General features: G+C 41.7%; 1 protein-coding gene across 1 annotated transcript in view; it reads right to left on the bottom strand.

The window, feature by feature from the left end:
• Positions 1-24,840, bottom strand: part of LOC112236786 (collagen alpha-1(XI) chain-like) — a 251,133-nt gene that overhangs the window by 11,833 nt on the left and 214,460 nt on the right. The window contains exons 49-55 of the mRNA XM_042308834.1: positions 24,295-24,402; positions 23,900-23,953; positions 23,602-23,655; positions 16,165-16,218; positions 8,183-8,236; positions 6,417-6,524; positions 5,988-6,041 (exon numbers count right to left, since the gene is read on the bottom strand). Coding sequence (XP_042164768.1) covers positions 5,988-6,041; positions 6,417-6,524; positions 8,183-8,236; positions 16,165-16,218; positions 23,602-23,655; positions 23,900-23,953; positions 24,295-24,402 — 486 coding nt within the window. The remainder of the gene's footprint in view (positions 1-5,987; positions 6,042-6,416; positions 6,525-8,182; positions 8,237-16,164; positions 16,219-23,601; positions 23,656-23,899; positions 23,954-24,294; positions 24,403-24,840) is intronic.

Below are 24,840 nucleotides of genomic sequence, written 5' to 3'. Positions count from 1 at the left end.
CAGTATTGTTTCTTATCGATGGCGGTTAAGATATCGTTTAGGACCTTGAGCGTGGCTGAGGTGCACCCATGACCAGCTCTGAAACCAGATTGCTAAGCGGAGAAGGTGAGGTGGGATTCGAAATGGTCGGTAATCTGTTTGTTGACTTGGCATTCGAAGACCTTAGAAAGTAGGATAGATATAGGTCTGTAGCTGTTTGGGTCTAGAGTGCCCCTCCCCTTTGAAGAGGGGGATGACCGCAGCTGCTTTCCAATCTTTCGGAATCTCAGACGACACAAAAGAGAGGTTGAACAGGCTAGTAATAGGGGTTGCAACAATTTCGGCAGATCATTTTAGAAAGAAAGGGTCCAGATGGTCTAGCCCGGCTGATTTGTAGGGGTCCAGATTTTGCAGCTCTTTCAGAATATCAGCTGACTGGATTTGGGAGAAGGAGAAATGGGGAAGGCTTGGGCGAGTTGCTGTGGGGTGTACAGTGCAGTTGACCGGGGTAGGGGTAGCCAGGTGGAAAGTGTATGTGACAAATCAAATTTTATTTATAAAGACAAAACCCATGTTGTTTATTTTTGCTTTTACAACAAGCAGCCTACCCCTACACACCTCCTTTGAGGAGCAAATCTTTACAGACAGACCCGGTACAAAGAGGACTGCTACACCTGCACTAAAATTTGTCCCATGGCTCAAGACACTTGCCCCTTTCCACCAGAGCCCCCAATCGACTTCATTCAACACATCATTATGCGTCTCCTGCAGAAACAACACCTGTACTTTTGTTTTGTTTTACATATTCACCCAACACACTCCTCTTCCCCACATCTCTGGCGCCATTCATATTGAGCGAGTCTACCCGAAGAGTCTCCATAAGAAGTGGGAGAAAAGCCAGCAAAGAAAGAGACCAATAGCAATGCTCAAAAAGCCCCAGTGTCAGAAAGAAACTATTCATCTAACAGTGTCTGAAGGTCAACCCTTTCGCACTGTTGTGACCCACTTCCATAACTGTTTCCTGGGTGAGAGGACACCATGCCCCTCATTTTTCATAGCATGTTGTAATGTTTTTACAAACTTTCTCAGATTAGAAAAAAAGCCTCAAGATTTCAACTTTTTTCCCCTTGGTCTCATTCAGGAACCTTGTCAGTAATCTCAACGTGTACTTAGACCCCTCAGCTTGACTGGCTGTCAGCTCCGGACACATTGAAGAGAAGTAATAACTCCTCAATAACTCGTCATCCTCTTCCTCAGACTCACTTTCCTCCTCATCTCTATCTCCCATCCTGACCACCAGCCCTTCCTCTCTGGTCAGGGCCTCCCTCCCAGCACCAGGCAATGGTTCCATGGTGCCTTTGACCACACCCTTTTTCCTTTTCTGCTTGACCCCCCCCCCTCCCAGTCTCTTACACTTCCCCACTATACTCTCCTCATCCACCAGCATAACCTGACTAGACCCAGCCTCAGCTACCCCACCATCCATGGCATGACTAGGCCCAGCCTCATCTACACCACCATCCATGGCATGACTAGGCCCAGCCTCAGCTACTCCACCATCCATGGCATGACTAGGCCCAGCCTCAGCTACTCCACCATCCCTGGCATGACTAGGCCCAGCCTCATCTACACCACCATCCCTGGCATGACTAGGCCCAGCCTCAGCTACCCCACCATCCCTGGCATGACTAGGCCCAGCCTCAGCTACTCCACCATCCCTGGCATGACTAGGCCCAGCCTCATCTACACCACCATCCCTGGCATGACTAGGCCCAGCCTCAGCTACTCCACCATCCCTGGCATGACTAGGCCCAGCCTCAGCTACTCCACCATCCCTGGCATGACTAGGCCCAGCCTCATCTACACCACCATCCCTGGCATGACTAGGCCCAGCCTCAGCTACTCCACCATCCCTGGCATGACTAGGCCCAGCCTCATCTACTCCACCATCCCTGGAATGACTAGGCCCAGCCTCAGCTACTCCACCATCCATGGCATGACTAGGCCCAGCCTCAGCTACTCCACCATCCCTGGCATGACTAGGCCCAGCCTCAGCTACTCCACCATCCCTGGCATGACTAGGCCCAGCCTCATCTACACCACCATCCCTGGCATGACTAGGCCCAGCCTCTGCTGTCTGCATCTCATTGCCCCCTGCAAGGTGACCTCGATTTCCCCCACTGGCGCTTGTGCCCTCACCTTGTCCACGGTCTTTATGTGGGCATGCTTATGCCCCAAATCCCCACACTCAAAACACCATGCTGGCAAACCCTGCATAGAGCCCCTCCCTATGCCTCACTTTAAAATGCACATTTAGCTGTTGCTCATTGTTGTTCAGAAACATAAACACTAGCCTCCGGAATGAAACAACGTGATTAACGGCATCTGCCTGAAAACCTGTTGACAGTACACGAAAACCGCTAGCATACTTACCAAAATGACTCAGCTCTTTCCTGATTTGATCCTCCGTAATCAAATTTGCAACTACCACCCTGGTCGAAGGGGTAGAAAGAGGCGAAATTGGCACCAACACAAAAAACAAATTTGCTCTTTTCATGAACACAACCACAGCTTTGTTCATTCTAGAAGCGGAATGTTTCAGCTCCTACCTTTCCAACCTCCTCAACTTTAACTCCATTCTCAGGAACACACCTGAATAAATGCCGTAACGACAGCGTCTCCTCCGCGCTAGGCTGACAAGCCATCGCGCACACCACACCTTCCAAACCCCAGGAAACTAACTCTCCACTTCCACCCTAAATCTGTCCTCTTCCACCCTAAAAACCTGTGAATACTGCTTAAACAAATAGTGCATTAACCCTCCACCATAGAAAATACAATTGAAAGAAAAGACCAAGAAAATAATCAAGAAAGTTAGTTAGGACAGAGCCCTCCACACCAAACACAAGAGAGAGAGAGAGAAATATATATAGATAAAGAGAGAGAGCACTAAAGAGAGAGAGAGAGAGAGAGAGAGAGAGGGAAGAGAACGAGAGAGAGAGAGCACGAGAGAGAGAGAACTCAACTCATCTCAAAACATAGAGACCCGGAAAACCTGAGTCTACGCCTTCACTATGGTGAATCACTAAAACAATACAGAAATACACTACGGAAAAAGAAGGAACAGCATGTCAGAAATCAGCTCAATGCAATTGAAGAATCCATAGACTCTAACCACTTCTGGGAAAATTGGAAAACACTAAACAAACAACAACACGAAGAATTATCTATCCAAAATGGAGATGTATGGGTAAACCACTTCTCCAATCTTTTTGGCTCTATAACAAAGAATAAAGAGCAAAAACATATACATGATCAAATACAGATCTTAGAATCAACTATTAAAGACTACCAGAACCCACTGGATTCTCCAATTACATTGAAAGAGTTACAGGACAAAATAAAAACCCTCCAACCCAAAAAGGCCTGTGGTGTTGATGGTATCCTCAATGAAATGATCAAATATACAGACAACAAATTCCAATTGGCTATACTAAAACTCTTTAACATCATCCTTAGCTCTGGCATCTTCCCCAGTATTTGGAACCAAGGACTGATCACCCCAATCCACAAAAGTGGAGACAAATTTGACCCCAATAACTACCGTGGAATATGCGTCAACAGTAACCTTGGGAAAATCCTCTGCATTATCATTAACAGCAGACTCGTACATTTCCTCAATGAAAACAATGTACTGAGCAAATGTCAAATTGGCTTTTTACCAAATTACCGTACAACAGACCATGTATTCACGCTGCACACCCTAATTGACAACCAAACAAACCAAAACAAAGGCAAAGTCTTCTCATGCTTTGTTGATTTCAAAAAAGCCTTCGACTCAATTTGGCATGAGGGTCTGCTATACAAACTGATGGAAAGTGGTGTTGGGGGTAAAACATACGACATCATAAAATCCATGTACACAAACAACAAGTGTGCGGTTAAAATTGGCAAAAAACACACAAATTTCTTCACACAGGGTCGTGGGGTTAGACAGGGATGCAGCTTAAGCCCCACCCTCTTCAACATATATATCAACGAACTGGCGCGGGCACTAGAGAAGTCTGCAGCACCCGGCCTCACCCTACTAGAATCCGAAGTCAAATGTCTGCTGTTTGCTGATGATCTGGTACTTCTGTCACCAACCAAGGAGGGCCTACAGCAGCACCTAGATCTTATGCACAGATTCTGCCAGACCTGGGCCCTGACAGTAAATCTCAGTAAGACCAAAATAATGGTGTTCCAAAAAGGTCCAGTCACCAGGACCACAAATACAAATTCCATCTAGACACTGTTGCCCTAGAGCACACAAAAAACTATACATACCTTGGCCTAAACACCAGCGCCACAGGTAACTTCCACAAAGCTGTGAACGATCTGAGAGACAAGGCAAGAAGGGCATTCTATGCCATCAAAAGGAACATAAATTTCAACATACCAATTAGGATCTGGCTAAAAATACTTGAATCAGTCATAGAGCCCATTGCCCTTTATGGTTGTGAAGTCTGGGGTCCGCTCACCAACCAAGACTTCACAAAATGGGACAAACACCAAATTGAGACTCTGCACGCAGAATTCTGCAAAAATATCCTCCGTGTACAACGTAGAACACCAAATAATGCATGCAGAGCAGAATTAGGCCGATACCCACTAATTATCAAAATCCAGAAAAGAGCTGTTAAATTCTATAACCACCTAAAAGGAAGCGATTCCCAAACCTTCCACAACAAAGCCATCACCTACAGAGAGATGAACCTGGAGAAGAGTCCCCTAAGCAAGCTGGTCCTGGGGCTCTGTTCACAAACACACCCTACAGAGTCCCAGGACAGCAGCACAATTAGACCCAACCAAATCATGAGAAAACAAAAAGATAACTACTTGACACATTGGAAAGAATTAACAAAAAAACAGAGCAAACTAGAATGCTATTTGGCCCTACACAGAGAGTACACAGCGGCAGAATACCTGACCACTGTGACTGACCCAAAATTAAGGAAACCTTTGACTATGTACAGACTCAGCGAGCATAGCCTTGCTATTGAGAAAGGCCGCCGTAGGCAGACATGGCTCTCAAGAGAAGACAGGCTATGTGCTCACTGCCCACAAAATGAGGTGGAAACTGAGCTGCACTTCCTAACCTCCTGCCCAATGTATGACCATATTAGAGAGACATATTTCCCTCAGATTACACAGATCCACAAAGAATTCGAAAACAAATCCAATTTTGAAAAACTCCCATATCTACTGGGTGAAATTCCACAGTGTGCCATCAAAGCAGCAAGATTTGTGACCTGTTGCCACGAGAAAAGGGCAACCAGTGAAGAACACGCACCATTGTAAATACAACCCATATCTATGCTTATTTATTTTATCTTGTGTCCTTTACCATTTGTACATTGTTAAAACACTGTATATATATATATATATAATATGACATTTGTAATGTCTTTATTGTTTTGAAACTTCTGTATGTGTGATGTCTACTGTTAATTTTTATTGTTTATTTCACTTTATATATTATCTACCTCACTTGCTTTGGCAATGTTAACACATGTTTCCCATGCCAATAAAGCCCTTGAATTGAATTGAATTGAATTGAGAGAGAGAGAAAGAGAGAGAGAGAGAGAGAGCACTAGAGAGAGGAGAGCACTAGAGGGAGAGAGAGAGGGAGAGAGAGAGCACCAGAGAGAGAAAGAGAGACAGGGAGAGAGAGAAATATATAAAGAGAGAGAGAAATATATATATATATATATATATATAAAGAGAGTGAGAGAGAAATATATATATATATATATATATATAGAGAGAGAGGAGAGCACTAGAGAGAGAAAGAGAGAGAGAGGAGAGCACTAGAGAGAGACAGGGAGAGAGAGAGAGAGGGAGAAGAGAGAGAGAGAGAGACAGCACTAGAGAGAGAGAGAGAGAGAGAGAGAGCATGAGAGAGAGAGAGAGAGAGAGAGCACGAGAGAGAGAGAGAGAGAGAGAGAGAGCTTATTATCTCTGCTGACCATAGGTCCAGGTGGGCCGTCTTGTCCAGGAGAACCAGGAAGTCCTTGTTCACCCTGAGAAGAGAAAAAACATCCAATTATAGTCCAGCATTACAACATTCTGCAACTCTTATTGCCTCATATTGATTTCCTGTGCCCGGCACCATGATTAATTGCAGGAATAGCGCAAAAAAGTGTGTTTGAATAAACAACAAAAATATATAAAGGACAAGCCAAATGGTACTATCGATTATTCCATGAGCACTGTTGTCAGACAGCTTTAGGGCTGTTTGGTCTCTCTCTCTCTGTGTGTACACGTGTGTGTGTGTGTGTGTGTGTGTGTGTGTGTGTGTGTGTGTGTGTGTGTGTGTGTGTGTGTGTGTGTGTGTGTGTGTGTGTACATGTGCATGTGTATTTAAGGAAAGATGAACTTTGGGATCTCAGACTTACAACGGGGCCGGGGATTCCACGCAGACCTTCTGGACCGGTCTTTCCCGAGGGCCCCTGGGGGCCAACTGGGCCAGCTTTACCTGGGGGTCCCTCGGCTCCAGACTCACCCTATAGTACAGGACAAGACTGTCAAAATGACACAACTCTAGATATTAACATGTCATTTCCATCTGGTTTGATAGATGCTCTCTGTGTAATGACAATGTGTCTGGCTAGCAGGTAAACAACATGTCTTTATGTGTTCTGGGTCTCTCTATGTGTTCTGGATCTCTTTATGTGTTCTGGGTCTCTCTATGTGTTCTGGATCTCTCTATGTGTTCTGGATCTCTCTATGTGTTCTGGATCTCTTTATGTGTTCTGGATCTCTCTATGTGTTCTGGATCTCTTTATGTGTTCTGGATCTCTTTATGTGTTCTGGATCTCTTTATGTGTTCTGGATCTCTTTATGTGTTCTGGATCTCTCTATGTGTTCTGGGTCTCTCTATGTGTTCTGGGTCTCTCTATGTGTTCTGGGTCTCTCTATGTGTTCTGGGTCTCTCTATGTGTTCTGGGTCTCTCTATGTGTTCTGGATCTCGTTATGTGTTCTGGATCTCTTTATATGTTCTGGATCTCTTTATGTGTTCTGGATATCTTTATGTGTTCTACATCTCTTTATGTGTTCTAGATCTCTTTATGTGTACTAGATCTCTTTATGTGTTCTGGATCTCTCTATGTGTTCTGGATCTCTTTATGTGTTCTGGATCTCTTTATGTGTTCTGGATCTCTTTATGTGTTCTGGATCTCTCTATGTGTTCTGGGTCTCTCTGTGTTCTGGGTCTCTCTGTGTTCTGGGTCTCTCTATGTGTTCTGGGTCTCTCTATGTGTTCTGGGTCTCTCTATGTGTTCTGGGTCTCTCTATGTGTTCTGGGTCTCTCTATGTGTTCTGGGTCTCTCTATGTGTTCTGGATCTCGTTATGTGTTCTGGATCTCTTTATATGTTCTGGATCTCTTTATATGTTCTGGATCTCTTTATGTGTTCTGGATATCTTTATGTGTTCTACATCTCTTTATGTGTTCTAGATCTCTTTATGTGTACTAGATCTCTTTATGTGTTCTAGATCTTTTTATGTGTTCTAGATCTCTGTATGTGTACTAGATCTCTTTACGTGTTCATAATGATCTAACCCCTAACAACAGATCATAGACTGGGTTCTTATCCACTTCACGTCCTTGTAGTGTGTACTGTCAAAGAGACATTCCTTCGACTGCGTTGAGCTTCAGGTGACCACAGCCTAGTCTTATGTTCACAGAGCAGCATAGATAACATCTGGAGGGTTAGATAACAATGGGACTCTGTGATTGATGTGAAACAACAATGCCCGGTCTAAACCATAGCAGAGTGGGATAGGGCTAGAGACAACTGGCAAACAGACTTGTGACATGTCAGAGCTAGATACAGCACAGTACGTTTCGACAAATTAAGGTACAACACATAGTAAACACATTAAAAACACACAAACTGAATCTAAGCTAAAATAGGCTGTGTGAGTCCCAACTTCCTGGGGGTTTTGTGTTTTAATTTGGGAGGAGGGGAGAGAGATTAAAGGAAAAGGGAAGAGGAGACAGGGATAAGGGATGAGGGGAGAGGGATGAGGGAAGAGTGGAGAGGGTGGAGGATGAGGGAACAGGGAAGTGGGGTGAGGGGTGAGGCATGGGGGCTTGCTGTGGAGTCTGGAGATCCTGAGGCTGCTCTCTGGGTAAAGGCTGAATTGATTTTGTAGGTTACCTTGGTGCCCTTCTCTCCTTGTCTACCCTCTGTACCGGCAGATCCTGGGGGGCCCTGGAGAAGACACGCTTTAGTATCACACAGCATTGTGTTCATGTGTGTGTGTGTGTGTGCATGCATGTGCATGAATAATGTCTGTGTGTGTTGTCGTGGAAAAGTGTAAGATTATACTATAGTCTTTGTATTGCATTAGAATGGTTGTTTTATTCGACAGAATAGAGTATTCTGTTAACTATTGTGTGTGTGTGTTCCACTGAGGATGGGCCTCTATGAGATAACACTGACAGAGGAGATTTACAATGTCTTTGGGTAATAAAGCCTAAAGAGCATTCCAGATAACATGAGGTAATGTTTTTGTGCTATACCGTACCAGGGTGAGACGGGTCACAGTTTAGAGTAGGAGGGGGCCAGACACTGGTCTTTACAATGAGAACTGTTGACACAGCAGTAACTCTCTGCTATCTTTTATAGATATCTTTCATACAAATAGGCCAATTGTGCTTCGCCCGACAGACCTCCCGGTCGCGGCCGGTTACGACAGAGCCTGGGCGCGAACCCAGAGTCTGTGGTGGCACTGCAGTACAGTGCCCTTAACCACTGCACTACCCGGGAGGCGCAAAAGATGAAGTTTAAGTGTAACTCTGACTGGTGTGTAGTTTGTAACTCTCCTCATTTGGTAAAGTAGAAAAATGCCACCACAGTGTTTGTTTATTAGTCTGTTCATGTCTGCAGTCAACAACAACATTGTGAGGGCAGTAATTCAGGTCAATTGTAACAAATCGTTACGGTGAAATACAGCCGTTGGATATCAAATCAAACGCACCAGTAAGAACACAGAGTTGAGTACTGAGGAAATGAGAAGTTGCTTGAACAAACTTTTGTCTACGGGGCTGTACTTCAAGATAAAAAAAATAAACCTAGAAAGAAATACTAGACATAGTAATATTGACATTTTAGTCCTTCAAACAGATGCTCTTATCCAGAGCGTACAATAGTGAGTGCATTTATTTTTGACACTGGTCCCCACGAAGGAATTGAACTCAAAACCCTGGCGTTGCAAGTGCCATGCTCTACCATCTGAGTCACACAGGACCATACCACAACCTCTAAAATATTTAATTCCTGAATATAGGTTGAAAATGACAGTAATAAATCCATTAACCAGTTCATATCTAGTAGTTTCAGTATTCCTCCCGAAAACATCTTCATTCAATTCAACACGGATGAAAACCAGAGTCTTGATCAAATCTCCTTGAAAAGTACACCTCAATCTACCCACAAATTGGCAAAGAAAATCTGTTTGACTGAACGGGAGTGTGGACATGATTCATACCCATATAACAGAACTGCTTACACACACACACACACACACACACACACACACACACACACACACACACACACACACACACACACACACACACACACACACACACACACACACACACACACACACACACACACGTCTCCGATCACGGCAAAGGTTTCCAGGTGATGTGTTCTCTCTGGCCACCTCTCAGCCTAAGGCTGGCTCTTTCAACTATACAAGGGGTCCTCACATCAAAACCCCATGCAGTCCACAGAGAGGCACACTTCTCTGATCAGACAGCATGGGAAAGCAGGGATGGCAGCAGGGCTGTGTGTTGTGACTGAGTTCCCGTGTAGAGATGGCAGCAGGGCTGTGTGTTTTGACTGAGTTCCCGTGTAGAGATGACAGGAGGGCTGTGTGTTTTGACTGATTTAGAGATATGGCCAACAGGGCAGCATTGTCTTTGTTTCTCTGCTTTCACCCTCACTCGAGTTGTAAGCGATAGGCCAACATGATGCTACTTCTGTTAACACAAACTGCTGACTACCTACTGCAGTTGTCCCTACTCTTCCAATCATATTCTGTTAACACCAAACTGCTGACGACATACTGTAGTTGTCCAACTCTTCCAACCATATGAAATAATATTGGGAATATTTGTGATCTGTTTGTTGTCTTGTCTTGGGGTAGTATAAATACAACAGCAGTCTAAAAACAAATGAACTACCCTAAACAGTAAATGGTATGTCTTTCCAGATAAATATCTATATTGAGACAAAAATCAAACCTTTAAGATAAAAATAAATGAGATTCAAATAACTAAAGAATGTCTCTGGTGCTAAATGGATTTAGACAGTGCCTGAAGGAGCTGGAGAGAGATTTCAGCTTAATTTCAAATTGCTATTGGTAAACTGCTGAGGAAGTAAAAACACCCTGCAACGTTAAATGCAAAACAACTCTACCCCCAAAATACTGATTCAGGGGAGCAGAATGCCTGAGAGTTGCAGAAATCGTTCTAGGTAAACATTGTTAGGGATGCAGATAAAATACCTATGATGATGAAATAGCCATTTTCCTAAAATAATCCCTTGGCCATTAGGAGCTGCATGTTGATATGATGCTAAATACTCTGAATATAAATTCCGTCAAGCACATTGTAAAAGCAATTGGCTGTTTTTGTGTCAGTTGTAAATTGCAGCTATTTGAGCTATTGGCCTGTGTCATAGCTGTTGCAGAAGATTGCTCGAGACAGCCATTTCTTTGAGAAATGTGGGACAATAATTTCCACTTTTCTTTTAAAGAAAGAATTTAACATCCGTCAAAAGGAGGTTCATGCACTATTTGGGATTCACTAATGTCTGGTGCTTTCAACTAATATTAGCCTACCATGAATGATGTTACACTTGATAAGTTCCCAGGGAAAGTCAAAGAGAATTTACAGTGCCTTTCAGAAGGTATTGAGACCCTTGACTTTTTCCACATTTTGTTATGTTACAGCCTTTCTCCAAAATGTTTTTAAACAATAAATAATCGTCAATCTACACACAATACCCAATAATGACAAAGCGGTACTTTACTCCGTACTTTGTTGAAGCACCTTTGGTAGTGATTACAGCCTTGAGTGTTCTTGGGTATGACGCTACAAGCTTGGCACACCTGTATTTGGGGAGTTTCTCCCATTCTTCTCTGCAGATCCTCTCAAGCTCTTTCAGTTTGGATGGGGAGCGATGCTGCACAGGTATTTTCAGGTCTCTCCAGAGATGTTCAATCGGGTTTAAGTTCGGGCTCTGGCTCAGCCACTCAAGGACAATCAGAGACTTGTCCAGAAGCCACTCCTGCATTGTCTTGGCTGTGTGCTTAGGGTCGTTGTCCTGTAGCGAGGTGAACCTTCGCCCCCAGTCTGAGGTCCTGAGCGCTCTGGAGCAGGTTTTCATCAAGGATTTCTCTGTACTTTGCTTTGTTCATCTTTCCCTCGATCCTGACTAGTCTCCCAGTCCCTGCTGCTGAAAAACATCCCCACAGCATGATGCTGCCACCATCATGCTTCACCGTAGGGATGGTGCCAGTTTTCCTCCAGATGTGATGCTGCCACCACCATGCTTCACCGTAGAGATGGTGCCAGGTTTCCTCCAGATGTGATGCTGCCACCATCATGCTTCACCGTAGAGATGGTGCCAGGTTTCTTCCAGATGTGACGCTTAGCATTCAGGCCAAAGAATTCAATCTTGGTTTCATCAGACCAGAAAATCTTATTTCTCATGGTCTGAGAGTCTATAGGTGCCTTTTGGCAAACTCCAAGCGGGCTGTTATGTGCCTTTTACTGAGGAGTGGCTTCCGTCTGGCCACTCTACCATAAATGCCTGATTGGTGGAGTGCTGCAGAGATGGTTGTCCTTCTGGAAGGTTCTCCTATCTCCACAGAGGAACTCTAAAGCTCTGTCAGAGTGACCATCGAGTTCTTGGTCACCTCCCTGACTAAGGCCCTTCTCCCCCTGATTGCTCAATTTGGCCGGGCAGCCAGATTTAGGAAGCGTCTTAGTGGTTCCAAACTTCTTCCATTTAAGAATGATGGAGACAACTGTGTTCTTGGGGACCTTCAATGCTGCAGACATTTTTGTACACTTTCCCAGATTTGTTTCTCGTCACAATCCTGTCTCAGAGCTCCACGGACAATTCCTTCCACCTCATATGTCTTAGTTTTGGGACCTTATATAGACAGGTGTGTGCCTTTCCAAATCATGTCCAATCAATTGAATTTACCACAGGTGGACTCAATCAATTTGTAGAAACATCTAAATGATGATCGATGAAAAGAGGATGCACCTGAGCTCCACTTCGAGTCTCATAGCAAAAGGTCTGAATAGTTATGTAAATAAGGTATTTCTGTTTTTCATTTTTAATACATTTGCAAAAATGTCTAACAACTTGTTTTAACTTTGTCATTATGGGGTATTGTGTGTAGATTGCTGAGGATTTTATTTATTTTAATCAATTTTAGATTAAGACTGTAAATGTAACAAAATGCCGAGAAGGTCAAGTGGTCTTTCAAAAGGCACCGTACATGGTAGCAGCTTTATACAGTGAAATCAGACATGATGTTCCTCTTTGGAAAAGGGTCATCATCATAACAAAATGTATTTTAATTTCAAGCTACATCTTTATCTTTGCCTCAGAGACCAACATTTCAGGAAAGTCCATATTTACCGGTGAACTGAGTTGGTGACGGCTGACCTGCCTCCGTAATGACATCTCACTACACTACAACCATACAATCTAATGTCACCCCAAGACATCTGAGTAATGACATGTCACTACACTACAACCATATAATCTAATGTCACCCCAAGACATCTGAGAAATGACATCTTACTACACAACAACCATACAATCGGCAGGTAGCCTAATGGTTAGAGTGTTTGTTGGGAATCCCTGAGCTGACAAGATAAAAATCTGTCGTTCTGCCCCTGAGCAAGGCAGTTAACCCACTGTTCCCCACCGGGTGCTGTGGATGTCGATTAAGGCAGCCCCCCTGCAGAAGACACATTTCAGTTGAAGGCATTCAGTTGTAGATTCCTGTAGACAAGCCCAGGGGAGGGACAGATAGATATCTCTGTCCTGAAAATACCCATCATACGCTCTCTGTTCTTCTAGCATTATTCCATGGCTGTCAGTCAAAGTAGCCCAGATCAACAGTGTGTCAGGGGAGATTTTGCTCTCTCTCTAGACAGTAAATTCGTTTTGGGCCTGGTGCTTTTTTTCCTAACAGAGAAAAGAAAACAGAAGCTACAGTATTTCACAAAGCATGCCATGACTATGAAATTGATACACCATATATACAAAAGTATGTATACCACTTCAAATGAGTGGATTTGGCTATTTCAGCTACACCCGTTGCAGACAGGAGTCTAAAATCTAGCACACAGCCATGCAAACTCCATAGAAACATTGGCAGTAGAATGGCCTTATTGAAGAGCTCAATGGCATAGGATGCCACATTTCCAACAAAGTCAGTTAGTCAAATTTCTGCCCTGCTGGAGCTTCCCCAGTCGACTGTGCTGTTACTGTGAAGTGGAAACATCTCGGAACAACAACAGCTCAGCTGTGAAATGGTAGGCCACACAAGCTCACAGAACGGAACTGGCGAGTGCTGAAGCCTGTTCAGGGGCAGAACGACAGATTTGTACCTTGTCAGCTCGGGGTTTGAACTTGCAACCTTCCGGTTACTAGTCCAACGCTCTAACCACTAGGCTACCCTGCCACCCCAAAGTGAAGTGATGAATCACGCTTCACCATCTGGCAGTACGACAGATGAATCTGGGTTTTTCGGATGCAAGGAGAACGCAACAATTCCCAATGCATAGTGCCAACTGTAAAGTTTGGTGGAGGAGGAATAATGGTCTGGGGCTGTTTTACATGGTTCGGACTAGGCCCCTTGACATTCTAGGCGATTCTGTGCTTACAACTTTGTTGCAACAGTTTGGGGAAGGCCATTTCCTGTTTCAGCATGACAATGCCCCTGTGCACAAAGTGAGGACCATATATAAATGGATTGTCGAGATCGGTGTGAAAGAACTTGACTGGACTGACCTCAACCCCAGCGAACACTTTTGGGATGAATTGGAATGCTGACTCTGAGCAAGGTCCTAATCGCCCAACATCAGTGCCCATCCTTACCAATATTCTTGTGGCTGTATGGAAGCAAGTCCTCACAGCAATATACCAACGTCAAGTGGAAAGCCTTCCCAGAAGAGTGGAGGCTGTTATAGCAGCAAAGGGGGGAACAACTCCATATTGATTCCCATGATATTGGAATGAGATGTTCGATGAGCAGGGATGCACATACTTTTGGTCATGCAGTGTATCTTTAATTTCCATGTAGAGACAGCTCAGTGGGCTTTGAGGTAGCTCTGACCCTGCAAATCCCAAATTGTTTTTCCTCACCCACTTTTGATAATAATGAATCATTCAGACTTCTCCGGGTGGGGGTGGGGTGGGAGGGATTGTTGTAGAGTTTGAATGGATGGTTTAGGGTAAATAATTCTCACCTGATGACTCTAATCAACAATGACTGGGTGCATTTCTATGTCTGGTTTAATAATAAGATGAATACAATGCATAGAACTGTGTGTCAATAGGGGTTGGATATGGGACAATGGGACTCGGTCAAAACATCTAGGCCAAAATGGAATCAATGAGTTACCATTAAATCAAATCAAATCCAAATTATATTAGTCACATGCGCCGAATACAACAGGGAAACGCTTACTTACAAGCCCCTAACCAACAATGCTTGTTATGGCTCGGGGCAGTATTGAGTAGCTTGGATGAATAAGGTGCCCAGAGTAAACTGTTTGCTACTCAGGCCCAGTTGCTAATATATGCATATTATTGGTAGATTTGGATAGAAGACACTCCGAGGTTTCTAAAACGGTTTGAATGATGTCTGTGAGTATAACAGAACTCATATGGCAGGCAAAAACCTGCATCCACTAGATGTCAATAGTCTTTAGAACCTTGTTTGATGCTTCTACTGTGAAGGAGGGGGGAATGGGAGCTGAATGAGTCAGTCGTCTGTCAGAGTATAATGAGCTGGTCACGCGCATTCACGTGAGAGTTAGTTTGCGTTCCATTGCAATTCTACAAAGGAATTCTCGGGTTGGAACATTATGGAAGATTTATACTTCGTTTGACCTGTTTCTACGGACTGTAACGGAACTTTTTGACTTTTCGTCTGGCCTGCACGTCATGAATTTGGGTTACTGGGCTAAACGCGTGAACAAAATGGTGGTATTTAGACATAAATGATGGACTTTATCGAACAAATCAAACATTTATTGTGGAACTGGGATTCCTGGGAGTGCATTCTGATGAAGATCATCAAAGGTAAGTTAATATTTATAATGTTATTTCTGACTTCTGTTGACTCCACAACATGGCAGATATCTGTATGGCTTGATTAGTTGTCTGGGCGCTGTACTCAGATTATTGCATGGTGTGCTTATGCAGTAAAGCTTTTTTGAAATCTGACGCAGCGGTTGCATTAACGAGAAGTGTATCTATAATTCCCTGTATAATAGTTATATCTTTTGTCAATGTTTATTATGAGTATTTCTGTAAATTGATGTGGCTCTGCAATATCACCGGATGTTTTGGAACTACTGAACATAGCGCGCCAATGTAAACTCAAACAAAACAATTTTTGTATGTTGTTTTGAAATTGGCGCCGTGCACTTTCACTGGCTGTTGTCATATCGATCCCGTTAGCGGGATTCAAGGCATAAGAAGTTTTTTTTTTAAAGTAGTAATTAAAAAAAAAAAAGAATAAGAAATAAAAGTAACAAGTATTTAAAGAGCTGCGGTAAAATAAGAAATAAGCGAGACTATATATAGGGGGGTAACGGTATAGAGTCAATGTGCGGGGGCACCGGTTAGTCGAGGTAATTGAGTTAATATGTAAATGTAGGTAGAGTTTTTAAAATGACTATGTATAGATAATCACAACAGAGAGTAGTAGCAGTGTAAAAGGGAGGGGGAGCAAATGCAAATAGTAAAAACACAATATAACGTACTATATTGTTCAATCTTTTATCTGATATGGGTCAAAGTGATATTGACATCTGTGGTGTGTTGGTTGTGATGATGATGAACACGCTGATGAAGATGCTTAGACCTACTCTTTTGCCGGGAGGACCAGGCGGACCAGATTCACCAGATGGACCAGGGGGACCCTAGAGGACAGAAGACGTACAAAATAGAAGAAGAGTCGAGGAACGAGAGTTAGGAGTCTTTGCAAAAAAATGAACACAGTCTGTTGTGAATAAAGGTATATTAATGTGATGTAGAGGATTAGTATTTGAAATCTGCAATGGATTGTCCAATATCCTAGCAAATAGAGAACTATGTGACCACATATTGACATTAGACAGGTATGAATTGTAAAAGGTTTAACTGATATCTACGAGTGGAGTAAGACAGTCTGAAATATCGCGTCGGTTTTCAGAATCAGCTTCATCCAATTATCTCAAAGTTAATTAGATGCAATCGCAGCACATTTCGGTTTACTTAACCAAATATTTGAACAACACAAATGAGAAAGTGGAGAATACAACTCTTGAGCAGATAGGAATTAACAGAATTATTCAACTGCGTAATTTGGTTTATAGTGGAAATCTCCATTGTTATTTCAGAGAATTATAAATTATTTTAAAGTTGAACTTCACTGAAACATTACAAAACCTTATTTTACTTCAAAATACCTTACTCTGATACCAAAAACTTTATATAATAACTAACACTTTATACAATACCTTACTCTGATACCACAAACTTTATATAATACCTAACACTTTATACAATACCTTACTCTGATACCTTATACTTTATATAACACCTTACTCTGATACCTTATACTTGATATAATATCTTACTCTGATACCTTATACTTTATACAATACCTTACTCTGATACCTTATACTTTATATAATATCTAACACTTTACATAATACCTTATTCTGATACCTTATACTTTATATAATACTTAACACTTTATACAATACCTTACTCTGATACCTTATACTCTATATAATACCTTACTCTAATACCTTATACTTTATATAATACCTTACAAATTGCATAACACCTTACTCTGATATCTTACACTTTACACAATACCTTACACTTTACATAACACCTTATACAATACCTTACACTTTACATAACACCTTATACAATACCTTACACTTGACACAAAACCTTACTCTGATACATTACACATTACACACTACCTTACACTTTACATACTACTTTACAATGTACATACTACCTTACTCTGATACCCTACACGTTACTTAATCATTTACTATGATACCTTACACTTTACATAATACATTACACTTGAAATAACACCTTACTCTGATACCTTACACTTTACATTACACCTTACTCTGATACCGTACACTTTACCTTACTCTGAGACCTTACACTTTACCTTACTCTGATACCGTACACTTTACCTTACTCTGAGACCTTACACTTTACCTTACTTTGAGACCTTACCTTTACCTCTCTGAGACCTTACACACTGAGACCTTACACTTTACCTTACTCTGAGACCTTACACTTTACCTTACTCTGATACCGTACCTTTACCTTACTGAGACCTTACACTTTACCTTACTCTGAGACCTACACTTTACCTTACTCTGAGACCTACACTTTACCTTACTCTGATACCGTACACTTTACCTTACTCTGAGACCTTACACTTTACCTTACTCTGAGACCTTAAACTTTACCTTACTCTGAGACCTTACACTTTACCTTACTCTGAGACCATACACTTTACCTTACTCTGAGACCTTACTCTGACCGTACTTACCTACCACTTTACTTACTCTGATACCGTACACTTTACCTTACTCTGATACACTTTACCTTACACTTTTTACCTTACTCTGAGACCTTACACTTTACCTTACTCTGAGACCTTACACTTTACCTTACTCTGAGACCTTACACTTTACCTACCTTTTACCTTACTGAGACCTTACCTTACTTTACCTTACTCTGAGACCTTACACTTTACCTTACTCTGAGACCGTACACTTTACCTTACTCTGAGACCGTACACTTTACCTTACTCTGATACCGTACACTTTACCTTACTTGATACCTTTTACCTTACTGATACCGTACACTTTACCTTACTCTGATACCGTACACTTTACCTTACTCTGATACCACTTTACCTTACTCTGTACACTTTACCTTACCTGATACCGTACACTGACCTTACCTGATACCGTACACTTTTAATGAAACATTACACTATACCTTACTCTGATACCTTACACTTTACCTTACTCTGAGACCTTACACTTTACCTTACTCTGAGACCTTACACTTTACCTTACTCTGAGACCTTACACTTTACCTTACTCTGAGACCTTACACTTTACCTTACTCTGAGACCTTACACTTTACCTTACTCTGATACCGTACACTTTACCTTACTCTGATACCGTACACTTTACCTTACTCTGATACCGTACACTTTACCTTACTCTGATACCTTACACTTTACCTTACTCTGAGACCGTACACTTTACCTTACTCTGATACCGTACACTTTACCTTACTCTGATACCTTACACTTTACCTTACTCTGATACCGTACACTTTACCTTACTCTGATACCGTACACTTTACCTTACTCTGATACCTTACACTTTACCTTACTCTGATACCGTACACTTTACCTTACTCTGATACCGTACACTTTACCTTACTCTGATACCGTACACTTTTAATGAAACATTACACTTTACCTTACTCTGATACCTTACACTTTACCTTACTCTGAGACCTTACACTTTACCTTACTCTGAGACCTTACACTTTACCTTACTCTGAGACCTTAAACTTTACCTTACTCTGAGACCGTACACTTTACCTTACTCTGAGACCATACACTTTACCTTACTCTGAGACCATACACTTTACCTTACTCTGAGACCTTACACTTTACCTTACTCTGAGACCTTTACCTTACTCTGATACCTTACACTTTACCTTACTCTGAGACCTTACACTTTACCTTTACCTCTGAGACCTTACACTTTACCTTTACCTTACTCTGAGACCTTACACTTTACCTTACTCTGAGACCTTACACTTTACCTTACTCTGATACCGTACACTTTACCTTACTCTGATACCGTACACTTTACCTTTACCTCTGAGACCTTACACTTTACCTTACTTTACCTTACTCTGAGACCACTTTACCTACTGACCGTTACCTTACTCTGAGACCTTACACTTTACCTTACTCTGATACCTTACACTTTACCTTACTCTGACCTTACACTTTACCTTACTCTGAGACCTTACACTTTACCTTACTCTGAGACCTTACACTTTACCTTACTCTGAGACCTTACACTTTACCTTACTCTGATACCTTACACTTTACCTTACTCTGATACCGTACACTTTACCTTACTCTGATACCGTACACTTTACCTTACTCTGAGACCTTACACTTTACCTTACTCTGATACCTTACACTTTACCTTACTCTGAGACCTTACACTTTACCTTACTCTGAGACCTTACACTTTACCTTACTCTGAGACCTTACACTTTACCTTACTCTGAGACCTTACACTTTACCTTACTCTGATACCGTACACTTTACCTTACTCTGATACCGTACACTTTACCTTACTCTGATACCGTACACTTTACTTCTGAGACCTTACACTTTACCTTACTCTGAGACCTTACACTTTACACTTTACCTTTACCTCTGATACCTTACACTTTACCTTACTCTGATACCGTACACTTTACCTTACTACACTTTACCTTACTGATACCTTACACTTTACCTTACTCTGAGACCTTACACTTTACCTTACTCTGAGACCTTACACTTTACCTGAGACTCTGAGACCTGATACACTTTACCTTACTCTGAGACCTTACACTTTACCTTACTCTGAGACCTTACACTTTACCTTACTCTGATACCTTACACTTTACCTTTTACCTTACTGAGACCTTACACTTTACCTTACTCTGATACCTTACACTTTACCTTACTCTGATACCTTACACTTTACCTTACTCTGATACCTTACACTTTACCTTACCTTTTACCTTACTCTGATACCTTACACTTTACCTTACTCTGATACCTTACACTTTACCTTACTCTGAGACCTTACACTTTACCTTACCTTACTCTGAGACCTTACACTTTACCTTACTCTGATACCTTACACTTTACCTTACTCTGATACCTTACCTTACTTTACCTTTACCTTACTCTGATACCGATACACTTTACCTTACTCTGATACCGTACACTTTACCTTACTCTGATACCACTTTACCTTACTTTACCTTACTCTGAGACCTTACACTTTACCTTACTCTGAGACCTTACACTTTACCTTACTCTGATACCTTACACTTTACCTTACTCTGATACCGTACACTTTACCTTACTCTGATACCTTACACTTTACCTTACTCTGATACCGTACACTTTACCTTACTCTGATACCTTACACTTTACCTTACTCTGATACCTTACACTTTACCTTACTCTGATACCGTACACTTTACCTTACTCTGATACCTTACACTTTACCTTACTCTGAGACCTTACACTTTACCTTACTCTGAGACCTTACACTTTACCTTACTCTGATACCTTACACTTTACCTTACTCTGAGACCTTACACTTTACCTTACTCTGAGACCTTACACTTTACCTTACTCTGAGACCTTACACTTTACCTTACTCTGATACCGTACACTTTACCTTACTCTGAGACCTTACACTTTACCTTACTCTGATACCGTACACTTTACCTTACTCTGAGACCTTACACTTTACCTTACTCTGATACCGTACACTTTACCTTACTCTGAGACCTTACACTTTACATAATACACATTACTTACCAATTTGCTATGATACACTTTACACAATACCTTAGTCTATACCTTACACTTAACATAATACATTACACTTGTAATAATATCTTACTCTGATACCTTACACTTTACATAAGACTTTATTCTGATGTCTTACACTTTACATAATACTTTACTGTAATACTTTACATAACACATTACACTTCAAATAATACCTATCTCTCATACCTTTCACTTTAAACAATACCTTACACTCTACATAATACCGTACTCTGATACCCTACACTTTAAATAATACCTTACACTGTATATACTACCTTATTCTGATACCTTGTACTTTAAATAATAGCTTACAGTTTACATAATACCTTACATATTACATAGTACATTACTCTGAGGCAAACACACACACAAACATGAACTCATTCCTAATGCTAAGAGTAAAAATAGTTTTCTTCGATTTCCCAGCACTTGTAAATCTATTTACAGTGCCTTGCGAAAGTATTCGGCCCCCTTGAACTTTGCGACCTTTTGCCACATTTCAGGCTTCAAACATAAAGATATAAAACTGTGAAGAATCAACAACAAGTGGAAATTTTGTGAAGAATCAACAACAAGTGGGACACAATCATGAAGTGGAACGACATTTATTGGATATTTCAAACTTTTTTAACAAATCAAAAACTGAAAAATTGGGCGTGCAAAATTATTCAGCCCCCTTAAGTTAATACTTTGTAGTGCCACCTTTTGCTGCGATTACAGCTGTAAGTCGCTTGGGGTATGTCTCTATCAGTTTTGCACATCGAGAGACTGACATTTTTCCCCATTCCTCCTTGCAAAACAGCTCGAGCTCAGTGAGGTTGGATGGAGAGCATTTGTGAACAGCAGTTTTCAGTTCTTTCCACAGATTCTGGATTGGATTCAGGTCTGGACTTTGACTTGGCCATTCTAACACCTGGATATGTTTATTTTTGAACCATTCCATTGTAGATTTTGCTTTATGTTTTGGATCATTGTCTTGTTGGAAGACAAATCTCCGTCCCAGTCTCAGGTCTTTTGCAGACTCCATCAGGTTTTCTTCCAGAATGGTCCTGTATTTGGCTCCATCCATCTTCCCATCAATTTTAACCATCTTCCCTGTCCCTGCTGAAGAAAAGCAGGCCCAAACCATGATGCTGCCACCACCATGTTTGACAGTGGGGATGGGGCGTTCAGGGTGATGAGCTGTGTTGCTTTTACGCCAAACATAACGTTTTGCAATGTTGCCAAAAAGTTCCATTTTGGTTTCATCTGACCAGAGCACCTTCTTCCACATGTTTGGTGTGTCTCCCAGGTGGCTTGTGGCAAACTTTAAACAACACTTTTTATGGATATCTTTAAGAAATGGCTTTCTTCTTGCCACTCTTCCATAAAGGCCAGATTTGTGCAATATACGACTGATTGTTGTCCTATGGACAGAGTCTCCCACCTCAGCTGTAGATCTCTGCAGTTCATCCAGAGTGATCATGGGCCTCTTGGCTGCATCTCTGATCAGTCTTCTCCTTGTATGAGCTGAAAGTTTAGAGGGACGGCCAGGTCTTGGTAGATTTGCAGTGGTCTGATACTCCTTCCATTTCAATATTATCGCTTGCACAGTGCTCCTTGGGATGTTTAAAGCTTGGGAAATCTTTTTGTATCCAAATCCGGCTTTAAACTTCTTCACAACAGTATCTCGGACCTGCCTGGTGTGTTCCTTGTTCTTCATGATGCTCTCTGCGCTTTTAACGGACCTCTGAGACTATCACAGTGCAGGTGCATTTATACGGAGACTTGATTACACAAGGGTGGATTGTATTTATCATCATTAGTCATTTAGGTCAACATTGGATCATTCAGAGATCCTCACTGAACTTCTGGAGAGAGTTTGCTGCACTGAAAGTAAAGGGGCTGAATAATTTTGCACGCCCAATTTTTCAGTTTTTGATTTGTTAAAAAAGTTTGAAATATCCAATAAATCTCGTTCCACTTCATGATTGTGTCCCACTTGTTGTTGATTCTTCACAAAAAAATACAGTTTTATATCTTATTTGTTTGAAGCCTGAAATGTGGCAAAAGGTCGCAAAGTTCAAGGGGGCCGAATACTTTCGCAAGGCACTGTACATTCATAAATGTTAATACACACTGATATTCACACACCCGAACAAAGGCTTAAATAATCAGATTTGCTGTTCATATTTCTAAACAAATATTACGAAATCTGTACATACTATTACTCATATACCAGATCTGAAGAAGAAAATTGTATGACTCAATGTTCTCTATTGCAGGTACTTATTCACAAATGCAAGCTTATGGTAATGTATTACAGGCAAAGCACACAGGGGGTTGTATCGGTTATGTTGGATAGGATATGCAAGGCTATTCATATATAGACGATTAGGACAGACTAATGGCAAATGGTGATGGTAATGTATTACAGGCAAAGCACACAGGGGGTTGTATCGGTTATGTTGGATAGGATATGCAAGGCTATTCATATATAGACGATTAGGACAGACTAATGGCAAATGGTGATGGTAATGCGCTCATACAGTCGCCCACTCTACCGTGCTGCAAATTGGAATTCAGAGTTGTGTAAAATTGTTGATTTTGTGTTTATAATATTTATGACATATGGACTTACAGGTTGACCAGATTCACCATCCTCTCCTTTCTCTCCTGCAGAGCCGTCAGTTCCCTAGAGAGAGAGAGAAGAAACACAAACATGTACATGTGAGATGGGTCACCACGATCTGATTCCATTACAAATGACCATTCCTGGCAGCAGTGGGAGTCACTGTACACATACAGTACACACTATACGCATGGAATGGCGTTACAGTCTGACTGACAGTGATGGCATCTCATAATACTGGTATCTTTACAGCCAAATTAGTTGAATAATAATACATTGAGGCATGAATCAAAGACATGATGCTCACAGCAACACCAGCTTCACCCGGTGGACCAGGATCTCCAGGGAAACCAACCGGACCCTGGAGAGACAGGGGGAAAAAAACATAAAAAGTGTAGAGATATAAATTATTATATTACACAATATTACAATATTAAACCTAAGTGGCCAAGGAACAATATATTGTTTGTGCCTAATGACTGTTGTAAATCTGATGGTGAGAGGTTTAGCTGTCGCCCCCCCCAACCATATCAACTGTCAATGGCACTTTGTGTAAAACTTGTCTCCTACATTCTACAAACAGTAATGTCAGCAAAGCACTCGCCACAGTTCACTACTCTATTGAAATAGATGTCTTAAAAACATGTACGTGGTTTTATCACTGAGAGCTGATGTCTTATGGGAGTAGAGAGTGACTCTTACAGGATTCCCCTTGGGTCCATCATCTCCAGGGGGTCCTTTGGAGCCTGCGGGTCCGGAAGCTCCAGGTGGTCCTGCCTCTCCTTTGTCTCCTCTCTCGCCTTCAGGTCCCTGTAGAGAACAACAAATGGCATCAATATTCATTTAGGTCTCTGTAGAGAACAACAGATGGCATCAATATTCATTTAGGTCCATGTAGAGAACAACAGATGGCATCAATATTCATTTAGGTCCATGTAGAGAACAACAGATGGCATCAAGATTAATTTAGGTCCCTGTAGAAAACACCAGATGGCATCAAGATTCATTTAGGTCCCTGTAGAGAACACCAGATGGCATCAAGATTCATTTAGGTCCCTGTAGAGAACAACAGATGGCATCAAGATTCATTTAGGTCTCTGTAGAGAACAACAGATGGCATCAAGATTCATTTAGATCCCTGTAGAGAACAACAGATGGCATCAAGATTCATTTAGGTCCCTGTAGAGAACAACAGATGGCATCAATATTAATTTAGGTCCCTGTAGAGAACAACAAATGGCATCAAGA

Source organism: Oncorhynchus tshawytscha, linkage group LG29 (genome assembly GCF_018296145.1).
Source record: "Oncorhynchus tshawytscha isolate Ot180627B linkage group LG29, Otsh_v2.0, whole genome shotgun sequence".
NCBI classification, from domain to species: Eukaryota; Metazoa; Chordata; class Actinopteri; order Salmoniformes; family Salmonidae; genus Oncorhynchus; species Oncorhynchus tshawytscha.
Note: the sequence above shows the minus strand (reverse complement) of the source record. Positions and strands in the feature narration are given on the sequence as shown.